At 45.5% G+C, this 19,206-nt stretch overlaps 2 protein-coding genes across 2 annotated transcripts; both read right to left on the reverse strand.

Annotated features, from left to right (window-relative positions):
* Positions 1-1,788: 1,788 nt before the first annotated feature.
* On the reverse strand, positions 1,789-13,104 carry MIEF1 (mitochondrial elongation factor 1). The gene is made up of 5 exons (XM_065403171.1): positions 13,025-13,104; positions 9,153-9,301; positions 8,747-8,927; positions 7,326-7,588; positions 1,789-6,225 (listed from the first exon to the last, which is right to left on the reverse strand). Exons 2-5 carry the CDS (start codon positions 9,294-9,296, stop codon positions 5,419-5,421), a joined length of 1,395 nt encoding a protein of 464 aa, XP_065259243.1. The 5' UTR covers positions 9,297-9,301; positions 13,025-13,104; the 3' UTR covers positions 1,789-5,418.
* Positions 13,105-13,213: 109 nt separating this feature from the next.
* On the reverse strand, positions 13,214-14,071 carry LOC135877654 (mitochondrial ribosome and complex I assembly factor AltMIEF1). The gene is made up of 2 exons (XM_065403182.1): positions 13,964-14,071; positions 13,214-13,452 (listed from the first exon to the last, which is right to left on the reverse strand). The coding sequence occupies exon 2, from the start codon at positions 13,424-13,426 to the stop codon at positions 13,214-13,216; it is 213 nt and encodes a 70-aa protein (XP_065259254.1). The 5' UTR covers positions 13,427-13,452; positions 13,964-14,071.
* Between the last annotated feature and the right edge of the window lie 5,135 nt (positions 14,072-19,206).

Raw genomic sequence — 19,206 nt, forward strand, 5'->3', positions numbered from 1 at the left:
AGCTAGCACATCCACATACACTTTACAATGGCGGAACCAGTGCATTCAGAGATTCTGAAAGCAATCATCCTCCGGTGTCCAGTCCCACAGAAGCAGGGCTTGTGGGCACTTACCAATTACAAAACACTGCATTGTGGGATGAGTTAGGAGGGGTTCAATTGCTGTAACTATGATGCTTGTGACTTCCTGTCCAGGCTGGGAAGAAGTCGTTGTAGACTGCGTCAGCTCCGCCAGACCTGAGCTAGAGACTTTCTCCCAGGTATTGCTGCCAATTATTACAAGAAATGCTGGGACAGCTGTTATGCCTGGATGCCAGGTGTTAAATTCCAAAAACGTGGCACGCTTCAGGCTTTCAGGGCCAGTGTGCTTGAGGGTCACATCGGAAGTAGACTTCATTGGGGCAGGTTGCACAAAAACTGCTTCTATAAAAGCACCAGTCAGCCCCAAATAAAGGCTTGATCTTGCTCATTCTCTTTCCTTCACTGAAACTAGGCTGCCAAAAAACCCAAACAAACTGGGAAACCTTTACAGTTGCAACTCCCTTTTTAATATGTTTAAAAAAAAATGTACTGACCATAAAAAAAACTAATATTCTTTCCCCTCAAGTAAACTAAGCTCTTAATCACAGGTGCCTCTAATGTGGTGTGAAGCTTATGGAGCAGTCTCTATACCTTGGTGCAGGGTCCCAGAATCAGGTTGATGGGAGATTGGTATAATCTGTCAAAAGATGGCATCATTTCATGTCCAACACTCCCCGCATTCCCAGCAATGACCCAATTGTCACATGGGCCAGTGGCAAGAGGTCTTCCCTACTGTGCCAGCATGACCCTTAGCTAGCAGTTGTATCTGGCAGGGGGAAGAATATGAGAGAAATGGCATGTAGAGAGAAAGAAGTCAGTGAGGAAGAGTGCAGGTCAGAACTGGAAAGTTCAGATCAAAAGAGAGAAAGCCCTTGAAGTATGTGAAACCACATTAAACAGAAGCAGAGGTGCCCGCGAAGGGACATGAGCTTTCACTGCCACTTCAGAGAAACTGAAGGAGACACGACTCCCTAAGGAGGAGTCCTTCTCATGTGACTCATGTATGCAGGCTGCCAGGGGCAATGGTGTTGCAATGCATTGATCATTGCTCTCTCATGGCCAATTGAGCATAAGAACGGCCATACTGGGTCAGACCAAAGGTCCATCCAGCCGTGTCCTGTCTTCCGACTGGCCAATGCCAGGTACTTCAGAGGGAATGAACAGGCAATCATCAATGATCCATCCCCCTGTTGCCCATTCCCAGATTCTGGCAAACAGAGGCTAGGGACACCATCCCTGTCCATTAGCCACTGATGGAGCTATCCTCCATGAATTTATCTAGTTCTTTTTTGAACCCTGTTATAATCTTAGCCTTCACAACATCCTCTGGTCTGGCAAGGAGTTCCACAGGTTGACTGTGCATTGTGTGAAGAAATACTTCCGTTTGTTTTAAACCTGCTGCCTATTAATTTCATTTGGTGACCCCTAGTTCTTGTGTCATGAGATGTTCTTGTGTTTGCAGATGGTTGATCGTTCTGAGATAGAAAGGAGGGGGTGTGGAACTGCAAATCAGTGAGGAGCAAGTGAGCCTTATCTTAAGCACGTTAAGGCCCTTCAAGACAAGTACTAGAGAAATGCTAGATTTTATAACTATGGTCTATAAAATGGGTGCTTCGGGCAAGTCTTCTCCTGCCCTGGCACTGGGAACGAACAGAGAAAGGAGGCAAGGCATTGTCTACACATGTATCAAAGATAGCCAACATTCTGTGGAAAGTTATTTTATTTCAGTATTTCCACACACTCTGTCACAGATCATGCACTAGTCCTTCCCCCTTCCAATCCACAACATCACAGCCTGGGAGAGATGGGGGCATCTCAACTGCTCACTTCATAACATGGGCACCCAGACTCCGTGACACCAGGGGCCACACTAGCAGCTTGCCAGGAGGCAAAGGGCAGCCTTTTTACTAATTGCTTTTAATTTTAAAAATCTTCATGAGACTTAAAAGGTTAAAGACTGAGCTCAATGGCAGTAAAAACCTACAGTTGAGCTAGTTGGTCCTCACTCTGAAGTTACAGGGAACACAAAGACAATCTTATACGAGTTGTGTGTGACTTGAGCAATAGCAACACACACCAAGGCATTCCCGGAGCCAAGAGTGCAGAACAACAGACTTGGGGCTCTGGGCCTGTTACAATCATTTGTCTCCATGGGCTGCACTTCCTTCCCTGAACTGGGGAAGTGGCCACGAGCTGCAATTTTCATATTTTATTCTGGGCATCCTTGCTCTGTACTTTAATTTCATATAGAAAGTAGCCCATGAATGGGTAAGACACAGAAGCCCTCCTGGCTATTACTCTCCTCTCAATACAACTAGATTTGTAGTGAATTTTAACACGGATAGATGCCAGCTCGACAACCCTTACAAGTGGATGCAGATTAGTGTCAACTTCCAGCACATGAGCCTCCCGCCCTCCCCCCACATCCTTCATGCCTCAGCCCTGACCTGATCTAACCACTCTCTGTGGACACATGGTCAGCTCAATCTCTGTGACCCATTATATCTTTGGCCTATGCTGAGACTGCCAACAAGGGGGTGATTGTTGTCAGTTGTGGTGGCTGCCTGCGGGATGAGAGCACCTGGCTCCCTAGGAACCAGGTGGGACCACATCCTTGTAGCTAGCTCAGCGGGGAAAAGTTTTACATTTCAGAATTGAACAGATGAAGTGATGAAAGTGACTGAAGTGAAGTGGAACAAAGTCTTGCTGAGAGAGGGAAAAGACACAAATTCAACTTTGGGGCAACAAGAAATGGTGATAAAAACATGAATCATTAGGTTGCCAGAAAGAAACAAAGGGTTCACTTACAGTGTCTGTATAAAGATAAGGATCTGACAAGAACAGGGAAGACTTCCGAAGCCAAACCAGACACTGGCTTCCCCCTATTCTTGTCTCACCCTTTTTGTAGGGTTTTGATAATTCCTGACCATGCTATTACTCAGTTATGTCAAGGCCATTGTATTGGAGTCGGCACCAAGTGAGGGGGGTGAGAACACTGCAGAGATGAATGCACAGAGGGAATCCATCCATCCCCTGATATTTTAATAGCTTTGTTGACGTTCAAGTAGCTAGAGGGAGGGTGAGTTTCCCAGTCCCCCAAGGGACTCAAAGTCTCGCCTGTTTGTGTTTATGGCAGGAAGACTGATACTGGAAGGACAGCAGAGAGCAAGAAAGGAAAAGGCTTAAACTCCAGGAACATGAGTGAGGAGCAACCAGCACCACACCCAACACTGACTGCTGCAAAAGTTAAAAAATAAAATAATACAAAGTCAATTTGTTAACCCTTTGGAGACTACAGATTTTATATAACACACAGCTTTCCAAGCCTTTGGCTGGCAGCCTAGAAAATAGCAGTAGTCTAGGGGTTAAATAATTTAAAATGTAACATTGCATTATCACTGTATACTGAATACTGTTGGACAAACTGGTTAGACTGGACTGACTGCCTGAGAAAACCTGGCCTAGGATAAATGCACATCCCTAGGATTCATCTTACCAGCACCACCTTTAATTAGAAAATATGGCTTAAGTGTCTCTGCTGGGACTCCACCCCTGAGTTTTACATCACAAGCCCCTGCACCACCTTTAAGAGGGAAATAAAATAAGGTCTCAGATCTCTTCTCTTGAGTCTCCACAATTGCAATTCATCTCCTCAGCTTTTGTGTTGCTTTTAAATAGAAGGGTTGGGTGTTAAAAATGGGAAGAGGAGACAACTCCAAAACTGCACGTACACATAATGGTAGTACTTGTCATTCAAGACAGACAGAGCCCCACCGTTGTCAGAGGGTGGCAGCATGAAGGAAGCTGTGTAGTCCCGAGCAGATAGGTGCTCCATGCCTGCAATGCAGGAGATACAGCTGTGTGGCTGGCCACTCCCTCAAAGCTGTATAATCATCTGGAGACAGGCAGGGAAGTACAGCAGAGAGAGAACAGCACAAAATGGCAGTGGAAGTTGAAATACTGCAGAAATCTAACAGGACCAAACAGAGGAAATGTGAATTATGTGCCCCACTGTCCCAATGACTTTACACTGCAAACGGTGCAAGTTTAACCTGTGGGAACACAGAAGGGAAGATCTACCCCAGCTCTCCCCTTCCTTCCCTTTCTCCCAAAACAGAGATACATACCCTTCATCAAAAGTTAAAAAATAAGTTCCCAGTAACTCATTCCTAGATGGCTACTAGGCACTAATACTGCACTTAGTATGTATGGGTCAGATCCTCAGCTGGTGTAATTCAGTGTGGCTTCATCAACTTCAGTGTAGCTTCACCAATTTACACCAGGTGACAATCTGACCCATGTGTGTCTATTGCAAACCCCTCTGTTGTATAAACCTGCTTCCGCCTGTTACTGAGAGTAAAAACCACAATGGCATGAGAGAGATGCTATAAGAGAGAAACTGAGAAAATAGCCCCTGTATTCAGCCTCTTACTCTGCACATCTGAGGTCTCACCTTGACTATTCTTGATTTCCAAGGCAATTCCACCAGCAACACCCAATGGATCTTGCCAGGCAGGAATGGCAAACCCCACTCTCTCCTCAGCCTCATGGGGACAGGATGTACATGCAAACAGTTTCTTCACAGGTTCAGTGGGACCAGCACATACTTGAAGTGGTGGTGCACCTTTGACTGATCACATACACCCAACTTACCAAGGATGACACTGCCGTTGGACTCCACACTGGCAGAAATGTCAGCCATGTGCATACTTCTCCTGCAAGCCTTACACCCCTACATACTGCCTGTACAATCATCATGCAGAGTTCACTCTGTAATACAATCACTGCTATACACAGTCCTATTAAAAAATCCCAGTTGGGCTGCTATGTACTTCTGGGTCTGAGTGGGAGAGAGAGGAAAGGAAAACAACAAGGTAGGTGAAACAGAAGGAAACACATGAGGGAGGGAAAGTCAGACTGTGGGAGAAATACTAGATGTCAACAATAAGTTTGCTCAAATTGCCATTGGATTCACTGGCCCAGTTCCACCCACTCTAACATGGAAGTGAAGGGGTTCACTCCCTGCAGCAAGTAGCATAGGGAAAAGAGGGCACAGTGTTTTGGTAGAAGATTGGAACACCTGCAGCAGGCCTTAAGAACAAACACTGCACAATGGTCCCCCCTCCCCGCCCCCCGCAGTCAACAGATAACAGCTGGGACAGAGAACAGTGGAACTGGACCAGTAGCACCAAGAAATCCAGCGGGAGCACCAACTTCACAGCAGGAAGTATGGGTGGCCTAAAGAAAAAAGATGGGGGGAGAGGGGGCAACAGTTAGTAAGAGTCAAAGTCCATCTTGGCCAGACAACCCCAACATCATTCTCCCATGTAAAGTCCCATTACGTCTGCAGCAAGACCTGTGGCTCTGAGAGGGAGCTGTAGAGAGTGTAGCCCAACTCATCCACTTCTTCAGGGGTGAGCTCTGAAAACAAGTTCACCTTGGGATTCAGAGCACTGGGTAAGACACCAGCCTCCAAGTAGCCAATCAGTCCCTTCAGTGCCTGCAGGAAGCGGTCAGCTAGCACATTTTGGGACCAGTCAGACTCCTCTTGGGCCAGGTGCAGGATGACATTGGTGAGCTGGCTGGCAGTGAGGCGGCCCAGTGCTGGGTTTGACTTGCACACAGCTTTGAGAATCTTGAGGCACAAGCAACGGCAGCCAGAATCACCTTGGTCCACGGCCCGCAGGCGAGCTGTCTCTGCTGGCCGCAGGCTCAGTCGCCATAGATTGTCATACTGGGCCAATCGGTGGGGTTTGGCCACCAGGATGGTGTCACCAAGTGTCAGGGATGGTAGGAAGTCAATAAGAAGGTGTCGCTCTGGCTCATACTGGACTTCCAGTGTCAGGGTCTCTGGGGGTGCTGCTGGACGGATCACATAGTCCAGGAGGGTCCCAATGGCTGGCCAATTGATGGAGCCTGCCACTACTTTCTCAAAGGTGTCTGCCACAGCCTTGGGGGAGAGGTAGCCCCCCACCACACAGCGGTCCCAGTAGCTGCTCCCACGGGGGAAGTACTCTGGGTTTTCCCGACGCACCAGGCAGAAGCCAGGGATATTCATGATGGTGTCCTCACCTGGAATGCATGACCACAGGTTCTGCTCCAAGACTAGAGGCACAATGAGCTGAATGTGATCAGCTGTCACTACCTGTCAGGAGAGGGAAAAAAGGGCGACAGTTAACAGTTGAACCTGCTGGGATAAAGCCATCTATCTGCTCACCACACATCTTCCTTCAAATGGGAATCCAAGAGGCTCTTTCTAAGTGGGACTCTCTGCCTTCCTTTCATCAGGAAACATGCAGAGGGATCATTCTTCATAATCCAGGGAAAAACTGTAGGGCATAATGAAATCTGGTATTTATTCAGCATTTGCCTGAAAGATCTCTATGCACCTTATGAACTCAAATGGATATACCAACTACAACACAGATTGTTTCACCTACCACTAAATTGAATCCACCTTTTGGGTATGATGTGGCAGTTGTTTCAGCATACAGCAACATTACGGGACACGAACTGGAGAATAACTGACAAACTGCAGGGAAAGCTTAAGTTGTCAAATCTGAATCATCCCACAACAGAATCTGGCACAGGTGCTAGAGTCAATGCCCCATTCTCTTGAGAAAGGTGTGCTGGGATCTTTAATGACCATATGTGATTAAAACATCAGATTTAAGTTGCATCTGATACGCAGCACTCCAACCAGGAGCATCAATTCAGTGCTGCCTCAGAAGTGACTCACTCACTATAGTCTGTAGCCATTTTTGCATCAAAGTGTTCTACAGCAGAGCTTGCTCTCCAGTTCAACTCTGTCATGTGTTAACAAAACAAACAAACAAACAAAAAGAGTAGGAAAGGCTTACAGAAATATACAAGAGTTCTGAGGGAAGCAACACATTTGGACGAGGATGTGCAAGGTAAGTGCTGTGGGGAAGGATAGAGATAGAGAAAAATGGAGATGTGGCAGCGGCAGAGCAGGAAAATACAGAGGGGGCAGAGAAAGAAGGAACTGGGACAAGCAGAAGGGAAAAAAGGAAGGTAGTAAAGGGCAGATGTTCTACAGACACAGTCAGAGCTGCATGTCTGTTTTGCAAAAACATCACACAAATGGATTCCCAGGAAATGTGGCATCAGAAGGCTTTTTAAACAGGAATGCTGTGCTGAAGCAGCACACCCAGCAGGGAAGCCTGAAATACCTCTACCCAGTCACCTGCAGCATAATGGATACCACACACTCCAATGAGTTACCTGCAGATCATCATACAGGCTGCCACTGAGGTACATGTCACGCAGGGGCATGTCTGGCAGCTTGGCACGTAGGAAGCTACGCAGCTCAGCGCAGATATCTACAGCTGCCTGCTTGGCCCGGGCCTGCTCTTCTGCTGGGATAGCCACTTTCCTCCGGTAGTAGGCAAAGAGTTTTTCTTGCAGGGACAGACGGAGGCGCGACTTCTTCAATTCTACTTGGCTCCTCTTGGCAGACGGTTTGGGCTTTGCAGGTCGGAACGCATCTGTCAGGCAAGAGAGAGAAATCCCATAATCCCCAACATTTCATTGCTAAATGTTTGACAGAATAACTTGGCGGCGCTGAAGTGCAGCCCCCTTCAGGCTTTATTATGAGTATCATTGTGGGAGAAAGTTGTAAATAACTTCAACAATAACTACTAAAGGAATTAGGTGGGCAGACAGTAAGTTCCCAGAGTTGAAATTTAACATGGACAATGAGACTAACACCCCATATCTTGCAAAATGAAATTACGTTGATGACTGTAAGTGGGCAGCACCTGTTAAATTTTATCCAAAAGACAGCAACCCTTGCAGCACAAGTGCCTCTAACATGATGCAGGAACAACGAGAGGACAGAGTACCCCTTCCTGAATCACCAACACCTGAGTTTTTCCTGAAGGGCTCCTACGATGTACTGACAAAGCCCAATGCGGTTTAGCTTGTGAGATCTGATGTGGTTACAGTAATTTAAGGTGGTATGTCTGTCGGGGCTGTATTACCATCATAGATCAGGAGGCAGGCCAGAACAGGTGGGTAAGCAAGAAGAGCTAAGAGACACTGTAGGTCAAGCAGTTATAGGGCTTATGTTGTTTCTGGGGAAAGGGAGAGGATCTCTCAAGGATCTCTCTCTCAAGCCTTCCATCTGATAGCTAGACCTGAACAGATACCTTCTCAGATCTCATTGATACAACACTTCTTCATACTGCAGCACTTCTCTCTGGTTGAAATATGAAGCAGCCCTCCCATCACCAGGGGAAATAAAGTACTCCTTCCTTAGGCAGTATTCAAGGAGATAATTTTAAGAGCTGCTGTAATGCCTTTATTCTGCTCCTAGAGGACTCCCCCAACCTTTGGGGGATGACAGAGCCCATTTAATTACTTCAGATAACATAATTCAGCTCTTGACTTGGATGCCCTGGTCATTAAGCTTCTTGCTGCTCCCCCAGTAGCAATGCCAAAGCCATCCTGGAGTTGGCCTGCTTGCGGAAACAGAGATTTGGACACCAGGTAAAGTTCTGTGCCAGGTTATTATTTTGCAGATTCTACATTAAGGATCACCAGTTTTTAGAGGTTGGTTAAAGATCTCAATTTTACCTGGAGAGGGGGTAACAGGATTGAAAGGGCAGCTGCTATAATGCTGAAAGTGTCACACTGCTTCTTACCTGCATCTAAAGCTGAAGGGTCAGTTGGAAGGGTCTGTAGGGAACGGCTCAGATTTGTCTTCATATCCTGGTTCAGTAACCGTGATGAGGACCCCAGCCAGTTTGGCTCCTCCCAGCTTCTCTTTCCTGACTGACTCAAGCGGGTGGGGCTGCTGGGAGCACTGATTGCCCTGTCATACATCTGAAATGGCATCACAGAGACACAAGAAGTTACATTTGTTAAGTGCCCCATCCATTAGGAAACAACCAGCCCATATCCCTTCATTGGGTCCTTCCCATCCCCACATTCCTCAGTGTTCATCTCTCTACCCCTCACCTTGTTACCTTCAGTATCTCTGTTCTAATGTTCCATGCCCCTCCTCCACACAAGCACACCTTCCTTCCCCTCAGACCGCCTCACACTTACTCGTTTGACAGCCAGCGTGGCAATGCCCAGCATGGCAGCTCCGCCCACACCCAACACGAGCCGGGCATTGGAGAGCACAAAATCGATGGCTGTGCCAATGCCGTTGTCATCCTTCTTCCCCTTGCGCTCTCCAGCACCTGCCATCTCACCTTGAGAGGAGAGAACAGATTTGTCAGAACTTTGTACCCCACCAATCTAAACCTCCATCTCCCCAGTCTGTTTCCCACTGTTCTTTGGAAGTTAGGATTTCCCACAATGAATAAGATTAATGGTCCATCTATTTCTATATTTTGCCTCCTGCCACACTGGCTCAGACCATGTCTAGTCAGTTTTCTTGCCTCCAACAATGGCCAATGTCAGACTCTCCAGAGAAAGGAAATAAAACCCCTTTAAATGTTCCTAATTACATGGTATTATAGTCGTAGGGAAAATTTCTTCAACTCCAGCTCTCAGTTTATGACCTGAAGCATGATGATTAACAGCTCCTGACATTTTACCTGACCTAGGGTCATTGCGGAGGCTTTGTACATGAATGTAGTAACCTTCACTCTGGTACTAGCACCTGCAATGCAGCAGCACAGAATGCTGTCCTGGGGAGACAGCAAATGAGAGGGCAGCAAGAGCTGGGGAAGGGGCTCAGAATCCACCCGAAGGGGGAGTTGTGGGGAAAAAAAAAAAAAAAAAAAAAAAGCTGTTAGAGAAGAAGAAGAATCTAGATGCTGAGGTAGCAAGTGAACTGGAGTCTGGGTAGGAGGTGAGGTGATAAAATAAAACAACTGGAGATTAAAAGTAGGGGACTGGGAAGTGAGGAGGAGGAAAGAAGGAAAATAGGAAAGGTTTCAGGTCAGGAAAAGCAGGAAAAATATACAGACCTAGGTACGTGAGCAGATACTATTAGAGAAGGGAAGTAGAAGGAAATAAAGTCTACAGACTTACCAGAGAAAATGTATCAAGGGAAAAAAACTGAAAGGAAATATAAAGTGGTGAAAAATGGAATTGATCAAAAAGTTGTTTTAGATGAAAACAGATCCTGAAAACAGTAAACATGACACCCATCCACAAAGGACCTAAAGTATATTAACAGAGACAATGACTATTTGTGCATCTATTGAAGGAATACAGTTGAAAGGTGCCTAATGGATAAGTGAGAGCCCTCTAGGTCAGGGGTTCTCAAACTGTGGGTCGGGACCCCTCAGGGGATCATGAGGTTATGATGTGGGGGGTTGTGAGCTGTCAGCCTCCACCCCAAACCCTGCTTTGCCGCCAGCATTTATAATAGTGTTAAATATATTAAAAAAGTGTTTTTAATTTATAAGGGGGGTTGCACTCAGAGACTTGCTGTGTGAAAGGGGTCACCAGTACAAAAGTTTGAGAATCAGTGCTCTAGGTGAAGAAACCCTGCTTGTGGATAAACTCGATGGAAAGAAGTAGAGCCACAGGAACACCAAATTTAAGGAGTGCTCCAAACCAAGGGGAAGCAAGAACAGGACAGCAAGAGTGGAGTTGGACCTACAGCCAAGGAGAGGAAAAGTTGATTCTTCCCTGAAGTGACGCAGTATACTGTTAAATAATCTCTTGTTCTTCTTAATAAAAAACGTATTTGGTACTAACTGCATGGAGTAAGGAAGAATAATGTGTACAAGTTCCCAAAGGTTAATGAGTTGGTAACACAGTTTATTATTACAAGTAGTCTTTGGTAACTTTCTATATTATTTATGTTCCTGGTAAAATTTGGGGTTCTCCCTTATAAAATTCTAAAAAATTAAAATGATTCCTTTTGTCTTGGTTTGCCTCTGCCTCTCCTCAGTTAGCACAGTCTAGCTGGATTACCACATAACTATCTAATGCTTTTTAAAAATCTCACTAACATATTTGCCTCAGTTAGGTCTTGCAATAGTGATTTTTATATGTTAATTATTTGTTAAACCATATTACCTTTTATGTCTTTTCCCTTTAACCAGCTGAATACTGTACTAGGGGACTGGTCTCTCTGCCATTTAATCTCCTTTCCAAACTAAAGAGTCCTAGTCCCTTTCTATAGGATTGCATCTACTTGCAGAAACTGCAATCTAGCTGTCCATGGGGGGGGGGGGGGGGGGGGGGGGGGGGGGGGGGGGGAGGAGAAGAATCAAACCAGAATTATTCTAGTGGTGTGCAAGAGCAAAGGAACTGCTGTACTAGATCACACCCAAGGCCCATCTACTCCAGTATCCCTTCTCTGACAGGTACTTCAGAGGAAAATACAAGAAGCCCCATAATGGGCAATTATGGATTAGTCTGCTCATAGGGGAAGTTTCTTCCTAATCTCTGGGAGTTTATGCCCTAAAGCATGAGGGTTTATCATTTATACAAAGATCATATGCAATGTAACTATAAATGTTCTCATTCAGGGATACTCAAACTTCATTCAGCCTGCCCGGGCCCACTCCGCCCAGGTGGGGGGGCGGGGGGAGAGCCAAAGCCCCACCACCCTGGACCAAAGCCAAAGGACTTCAGCCCCAGGCACAGGGCCTGTAACTTGAGACCTACCACCCAGGGCTGAAGCCCTTGGGCTTCAGCTTTGGCCCCAGGCAGTGGGGCTCGGGCTTCAGCCCTGGGCCACAGCAAGTCTAAGCCACCCCTGGTGACCCCATTAAAATGGGATCACGACCCACTTTGGGGTCCTGACCCACAGTTTGAGAACCACTGTTCTCATTCATATGCACGTCTAATTTTGAATCCTACTAAATTATTGGCTTCAATAGTAGATAATGGCAATGAATTCCACTGCTTAATTATGTGTATAAAAAGTATTTTCTTTAATCACTTTTAAACTTGCTATTTTTCAGATTCATCAAGGATGTATCTGCACTAGGGAAATTTTCAAAACTATTTTAAAGCCAGTTCTGCTATACTGACTTTAGAACTGGCTAAAGGCACACTATTCACCAAGTTTTAGGCAGTTTAGAATGGCCACACTTGTTCTTCTGAACCAGTTCCCAAAATCACTTTAAACTCCAAGAATTCAAGAAAGATGGTCACTGAGCTGATGAGTTTGCAACTGAATTACTTTTGGTCACTATACAGAAGATGTAGCAGTTGTCCACAGCGGTACCACTAAAACAGTGGCTCTCAACCAGTAAATAGTCTGGGGATGAAGGCCCTGGGGCAGAGCTGTAATTAGATATTTTAGTGCCCAGGGCAAGCAAGCATATTTGCACTCCCTACCAGAGGTGATGTGGGAGTGGACCATGTGGAGTCATGTTCCCCCACCTCCCAGATTTTTTGGTTGCGCCCCTCAACACAGACAAGCTGGGTGGCCTGCTGAGGTGAGTCGGGATGGAGGTGGCGCACCCTCCCCGATATCTGCTGTGTGGGGCTGACCCGAGCTGCCCTCACAGCTTTGTGCCGTGGGCAGCTGCCCCGCTCTTGCTACGGTCATGCCCTGGGGTGGTTTTGGTCATATCCTACCCCTGGGGGAGGCTGGATCCTGCTGAACACTTAACCCACAGTGGTGGCTGCTTCTGTGGGGGTGTCTGGGCTTGACTCTCTGCTCTGGCCGTTGCAAACTCCAGGGTTGCAGCCCTGCTCAGGTTTAGCCCCATGACCCCAGCTGTACCAAATTTGTACGAGTTGCGTTGTGACCTAGCTCATGTGATTGCAGTACGGTTCACTCAAATTTGTTCTAACCAGACTTCCGTCATGACAGCTGGGCCAAACCTGAGTGGCACTGGAACCCGAGGTTGCAGTGCCTAGAGCAGGGAGGCAAGTCCAACCAGCCCTGTGGGATGGCTGCCACATGACCCTTTGAAACATTCTAGCAACCCAATTTTGGGTCCCTACTCATGGGTTGAGAAACCCTGCAATAAAACAAACAACAACAAGTGACCTACCTAAGGCTTAATGCATCTGTGAGGGGAACACGGGAGCACTGCCTGGACGGATGGATATTCAGGCACCTTCTGGACTTTCTTCTTCAAGTTCGTGGTGGGCAGAAGATATTACCCATCTGTCCAGGAAGATTAACGGTTTTGGAAGGAGAAAAAAAGGAAGCAGGGTAAAAGCAGGGGGAGGCAAAGACTCTAAACCAACCCTCCCAGTCTACTGTGCAGGAAGGCCTGTCCTTTCTCCAGTTGTCTCTCTCTGTCTTCAAGCCGCTCCAGCTGCTGGTTCTTGCGGAACTCACGCCGGATCGAGGCGAGGTAGAAATCACGGTCGGTGTAGCGTAGACCACGGCCCTGGCGCAGCAGAGCGCGATAGAGGTTCAGCACTGCCTCACGGGACCACGCTGCCATGGGGGACAGATGCAGGAGAAGGCAAACTGAAGAAAAATGGATGAGTGAAAGTCAACATTTGTTTCCCAGTTGTGTTTCACTATCTCCCCCCTGCAAGTCTCCCTGATACTTTCTTCACAAGCCACTAGGAAAGGGGAACCTAGGGGGATGGATTTCCACCAGAGAAGGAGAGGGAAACTTAGTGCAGAGGAAAAGATCCCCACGGGGGGGCAGAGAACAACCTCACCCTATCTGCCAGCAAAGCAGAAAGAGGCAATAACACAAAACAGAGACACTGTAAAATCCCCCTAAGCACGACACTAACCCCCCCGCACCGAGACTCCCTGTCTCGCCCGGGCTTCCCCTGCCAGGCTCTGTAAGGAGGCGGGCGGACCCCTGTGCGGGCTGAGGAAGGGCCCCGGGGAGCAGCGCAGGGCGGGATCCCTTGGGCGGATGAATCCGCTGGAAAAGGGTTTGGGGGGAGGAGGGGGCCGGGCTCGCTGCGGGGGGGAGGGAGGGGGATGGGCCTGGCCCGGGACCCCGCTCCCTCACACTCACCCGGGAAGCGGGAGCTGTTTCTCGGTCCCTCACTGTCGCCTGGTCCCGCTTCTGGGCGTCAGCACCACCCACCCCCCCAGCACCGCTTCCCCGGGGTCACCCAGCAACATGGCCGCTTCGCTTCCGGGGCGCGACCCCTGGCGGCCAACCAGCGAGAGCGAGCGGGAGCATAGATTGTACGCGCCGGGAGGGCGAACTTCCGCTCGTCGCGGCGCGAGGCAGGGAAGGGCGCTCAGGGCTGCCCCCATCAGATCGGCGGTGCTGTATGGAACGCGAGCTGGGACAGCTTGGAATCCCTCCTTAGTCCTTCCCCTCCGGCCGTGGGACGTGGCAGAGCCCAGACCTGTCCTGAGTGGCGTGGCACGTCACTGGCGCGTGGGCAAGCCCTAGCGGGAAGCGAAGAGCTCACGCGCGCGCACCTCCCTGCAGATCTCATTGGGCTGAGCTGGGCTGTCAGGCTCAGACCTTATTGTCACTTCCTATGTATTGATTTAGTGTCTCCTACTCTACACTGGAAGAGCGCCAGTCCAGTTCTCTGCCTGCCCTGGATCATTTTTGTGACGTGCCCTGTATAAACAAACAGACTCATTAATTACCCTAAGATCAAATCAGATAGTACAACAAATTGATTAGCAAATTCTTAAGATTCAGATCCTTTATAATTTGGTGTTTGTTGAGGTGTGGGTGGGGTGCTGGTAGGGTGCCATAAATTTGCATGTGGATTTAGTTTTTGATCCTCTAATGCTTTGTGGTTAAGGAAGGGAGTGTTTGTTGCTTTGGTGGTTAAGATGGCAGCAAAAGGTCAACGTTCTTTTTTTGTATGTTCTGTTCTGAAATTACTCTTGGGCAAGTCCCAATGTGCGCAATATGTGCTTTCAAAACTGCAGCTGTTGAAGTCTTGCTCTAGCTTGTGTTGAAAAAAGTGCAGTTCTGCTCTGAAAAGTGACTTTGTACAAATTGTGTGAGAGGGCTCCATGTTTATTGTCTCTCTTTGGATCCAATATAAATATATGCTTAGTTTATAATAAAGATTTTTTTAAATTGCCTTTGCCTCCCCTTTTTCCCTTATTTTGAATATGAATATATATATAATATAAAGATTATTTGCTTCCTTTTATTTTTTTTTCTTGCTTTTTTAAATATTAGAAATATCAGTAACTAAGTCAGGGTTGGTTGGTTGGTTTGTTTTCACTGGAGAACTCCTGGGGGTTCCCAGATATGCTTATTGTGAACTCTCAAACCTTAACTGAAAGGCTAGGAGTGTTGACACTTTTACAAAATAATCCTTTCAGCCAAATGTTTGATCGGCATTAGAGGTAAATATCTGTAATTTTAAACAGTCTGACTTTAAAACCATTCCCCCTCTCAGCCTGTTATCTTTTGTAATGTCAGAACTTCACTAGTTCTCCAGGTACCTATGGCTCTGTCTACACTAGGGAAATTTTGCAAGCCATTCCTAACACTGATTCAGCTCCACCGGTGTTAGCAATGTTGGGAGCCCTAGTGTCCACAAGCCAGTAGCTGCCATTACTGTTTTAAGCACTATGTTGATTAGACCTGCTCATCAAGTGAAAGTCACAATTAACAGCTCTTTCTGTAGTTCTGTCTAGAAACATACTTCCCATTTAAACCTTCCCATTGAACAAAACACTCAATTTAATATTTTTCTTTAAATGCTTCTAGAATATTCCTATACTTTACATATACAAATACAGAAAATATGGCTTCACGTTCAACAGCAACCCTACATTTGCTACACCAAAATGCTGCTGTAGTGTAGATGAGGCTCCAGAGTTCATGTCCCAAATGGCTTTTTGTATTCCTTTCACACAGATTGCTTCTGAAAGCAGAGCACTCTCTACCCCTGTACAGTAGGGGAAGGAAAAGTTAAACAAAAAAAATTTAGCAACAATCTTTTCCATCTCTCTAAATGCATGCAAATACCCCACCCCCCACCACTGCTTTACTTATGTGCATAAGGCTTTGACTCAGCAACGCATGTAGGCACTTTCTTAAGTCTCATTGTCTTCAGTAGGCCTTAAGCATGCATTTAAGTACTTGGCTGAAGTGGGACCTATGTGCACCGCTGCCCTCTACTGAATATAGATCTGGGCAAGTAAGCGAGAGTGTTCTCTGTGTGATTTCAGGTTGTCCTTTATTGGCTGGCTCACCATGGACATGAGTCCTGAAAAGGTCACTCATGGAAAGTCTCTTCTAGCTCACAAGGTAGAGGCCTGTGCTTTTTGGAGCAGCAGGTCTTGAGTTGTATTTTAGGGATTGTTAAAACTCTGTTCTCTAAACATAATAAAAAAACATATAATTAAAAAATAAGTCATATATACATCCACATAATGTTCTTAAAGTAATAGATAAATTAAAATGGCATAGGGTTATAATAAAATACCTTATACTAGAGGTAATAAAAATATACAAGAGAACTTTTGACCCAATCAAATCTAATTTGTCAAACTGTCATGCTAAATTTCCATTAGCCTAAAATATTATACTGTACATTTGTTTCTTTTTCTTTTCCCCTGTTAAGGTGGGAAGATTGTTGGACCTCATGATGATCGTTTACTTTAAATTCAATCCATATTAAGATTTATAAGTAACAGGATAGAAGATAATGTTGAAAATTTAATCAATACTATGCTCACTGTGGTTACTCTGAATGGAGATAGCAGGAATAGAAAGTGGACAGTGAAAATGCTCAGATATATAAAAAGACTTCCACAGGAGGAGAAATTGAAAAAATTGAGACTGTTTGTAGAGAAGAGACAAATAAGAGGGGAGATGACAGAGGTATGCAGAATGATTAATGGTATAAAGAAGGTAAATTATGTGCTCATAGTAATCCTCTCTCAACAGGGAGACTTCATTGAAACTGGAAAGCAACCTGATAAAAGGGTTTTACAAAAGGCATAATTCTCTTATTTGGTTCTATTCAATGTCTCCATAAATGATTTGAATAATGGCAATGAGAGTACACTTAAAGTTTGTGGACAATACTAAGCTGGGAGGGGTTGCAAGCATTTTGGAGGTCAGGATTAGAATTCAAAATGATCTTGACAAACTTGAGAAATGGTCTGGAATAAACAGGATTAAAATCAATAAGGACAAATGCAAAATACTACACTTAAGAAGGAATACTCAGTCACACAAATGGGAAATGACAGCCTAGGAAGGAGTGCTGCAGAAAAGGATCTGGAGGTGATAGTGGACCACAAACTAAGTATGAATCAACAATATAATACTGTTGCAAAAAAACCCCAAAACATCGTTTTGGGATGTATTAGCAGGAGTGTTGTAAGCAAGACACAAGAAATAATTCCTCCACTCTACTCAGCACGAATGAGGCCTCAGTTGGAATATTGTGTCCAGTTCTGGGCGCCACACTTCAGGAAAGATGTGGACAAATTGGAGAAAGTCCAGAGGAGAGCAACAAAAATTGATAAAGGCCTAGAAAACATGACCTACAAGGAAGGATTAAAAAATTGGGTTTGTTTAGTCTGGAGAAAAAAACACAACGGGGAGATGATAATCTTCAAGTACATAGAAGGCTGTTATAAAAAGGAGGGTGATAAATTGTGCTCCTTATCCACCGAGGACAGGACAAGAAGCAATGGGCTTAAATTGAAGCAAAGATTATTTAGGTTAGACATTAGGAAAAACTTCCTAACTGTAAGGGTAGTTGAGCACTCTAGAACTAATTACCTAGGGAGATTGTGGAATCTCTGTCAGAGGTTTTTAAGAACAGCTAAGACAAATACCTATCAGGGATAGTCTAGATAATATTTAGTCCTACCTTAGTGCAGGGGACCTATTGAGTCCGTTCCAGTCCTACATTTCTATGATTCTATAATTAACCTGTGAAACTCACTGCCAAAAGATATGGATATGGCCAAGAGTTTAGTAGGATTCTAATTGGGATTGGACATTGATATTGGATAATGAGACCGTCCACAGTTACATTACATAGGATAAAAAAAAAAAGTCATGAGGGATATAAGCCCTTATACTTCTGGGAATAAGCTAACCACTGGCTGGTTCTTGCTCACATGCTCAGGCTCTAACTGATCACCATATGTGGGGTCGAGAAGCAATTTCCCCCCAGGTTAGATTGGCAGGGACCTTGAGGGTTTTTCACCTTCCTCTGCAGCGGTGTGAGTGCAGGTCACTTGCCAGGATTATCTGGGTATATCTCACATAATCATTTTCCTACCTTTGTGGGGGACTCAGGCACTGGTGCACCTTGCTCTCTGCCTGTGACACATAATAGTCTAGTTTCTTGTGGGCTGTAATAATTTCAGTAGTTGGGTTTAGTGTGCAAGAGCTGGGTGATGTGGGTGGCTTCTGATATATGGGTCAGAATGAATGATCTGGTGGTCCCTTCTGGTCTTAAACTCTATGACACTATGACTGAGAAGAGATAGACAGAAACTTCCACTATGGGGAGGTTTTTCCATAATTGTTCACTATGGGATTTCTTGCACCTTCATCTGAAGTATTGGGTGCTGGCCGCTATCAGAAAGGGAGGTTTGGACCAGGTGGACAATTGTTCTGATCTGGCATGGCAATTCCTATGTCTACCATGTCTTCATCATTAATCTTAGAGAGCAATATAGCCATAATTTATTCCATTAAGCGCATGCGTGTGTGTGTGTGTATACACAAATACATATAAAATACATGGAAAATTAGTTTTTAATCTGAGAGAAGCGATGCACTTCAGTAGAGAAGCTTACATATTTTTGTCTGTAATAATTGAATTAAATAGATCATCTCTTTAACGCCTGTCCTGTCTGTTTTTCCGTACACCATGGATTTTTACCAAAACTAGAGTTTAGGACAACTATAAAAAAAGTCATAAAACCATATTCACTCCAGCACAGATTGGTTATCTAAATTACTATCTTTCACCTACACCTAAAGCCCCTTTCTCAGGCTGTCAGTATATTTCAAAACAAGGATGCTAAAGTCTTGAATACAGTTATGTAAGTGATCAATCTGACAGCCACATGTCTTTTTTCTAGGGTCATAAGTTCTATCCATGCTATTAACCATGAAGTAATTGGGCCAGATTCTCTGCTGGGGTAATGGGCACAGCTTTGTTGAAACCACTGGAGCGATGCCCATTTACACCAGTGATTAATTTGGCCCTTGTGTCCATAGCATGATTATATATATATATAGTTGAGAAGCACATAATCTGTCTGTAACTCTCCATGCAAATGACCAGAGAT

Source organism: Emys orbicularis, chromosome 1 (assembly GCF_028017835.1).
Source record: "Emys orbicularis isolate rEmyOrb1 chromosome 1, rEmyOrb1.hap1, whole genome shotgun sequence".
In the NCBI taxonomy this organism is placed as follows: domain Eukaryota; kingdom Metazoa; phylum Chordata; order Testudines; family Emydidae; genus Emys; species Emys orbicularis.

Excerpts from the sequence above, each read along its gene's own strand:
- LOC135877654 (XM_065403182.1), bottom strand. The coding sequence starts at position 13,426 with ATGGCAGCGTGGTCCCGTGAGGCAGTGCTGAACCTCTATCGCGCTCTG.
- MIEF1 (XM_065403171.1), bottom strand. The coding sequence starts at position 9,296 with ATGGCAGGTGCTGGAGAGCGCAAGGGGAAGAAGGATGACAACGGCATT. Across the intron at positions 8,928-9,152 it reads CCACGCTGGCTGTCAAACGA|ATGTATGACAGGGCAATCAG; the intron begins GTAAGTGTGAGG and ends ATGCCATTTCAG. Across the intron at positions 7,589-8,746 it reads CCCTTCAGCTTTAGATGCAG|ATGCGTTCCGACCTGCAAAG; the intron begins GTAAGAAGCAGT and ends CTTGCCTGACAG.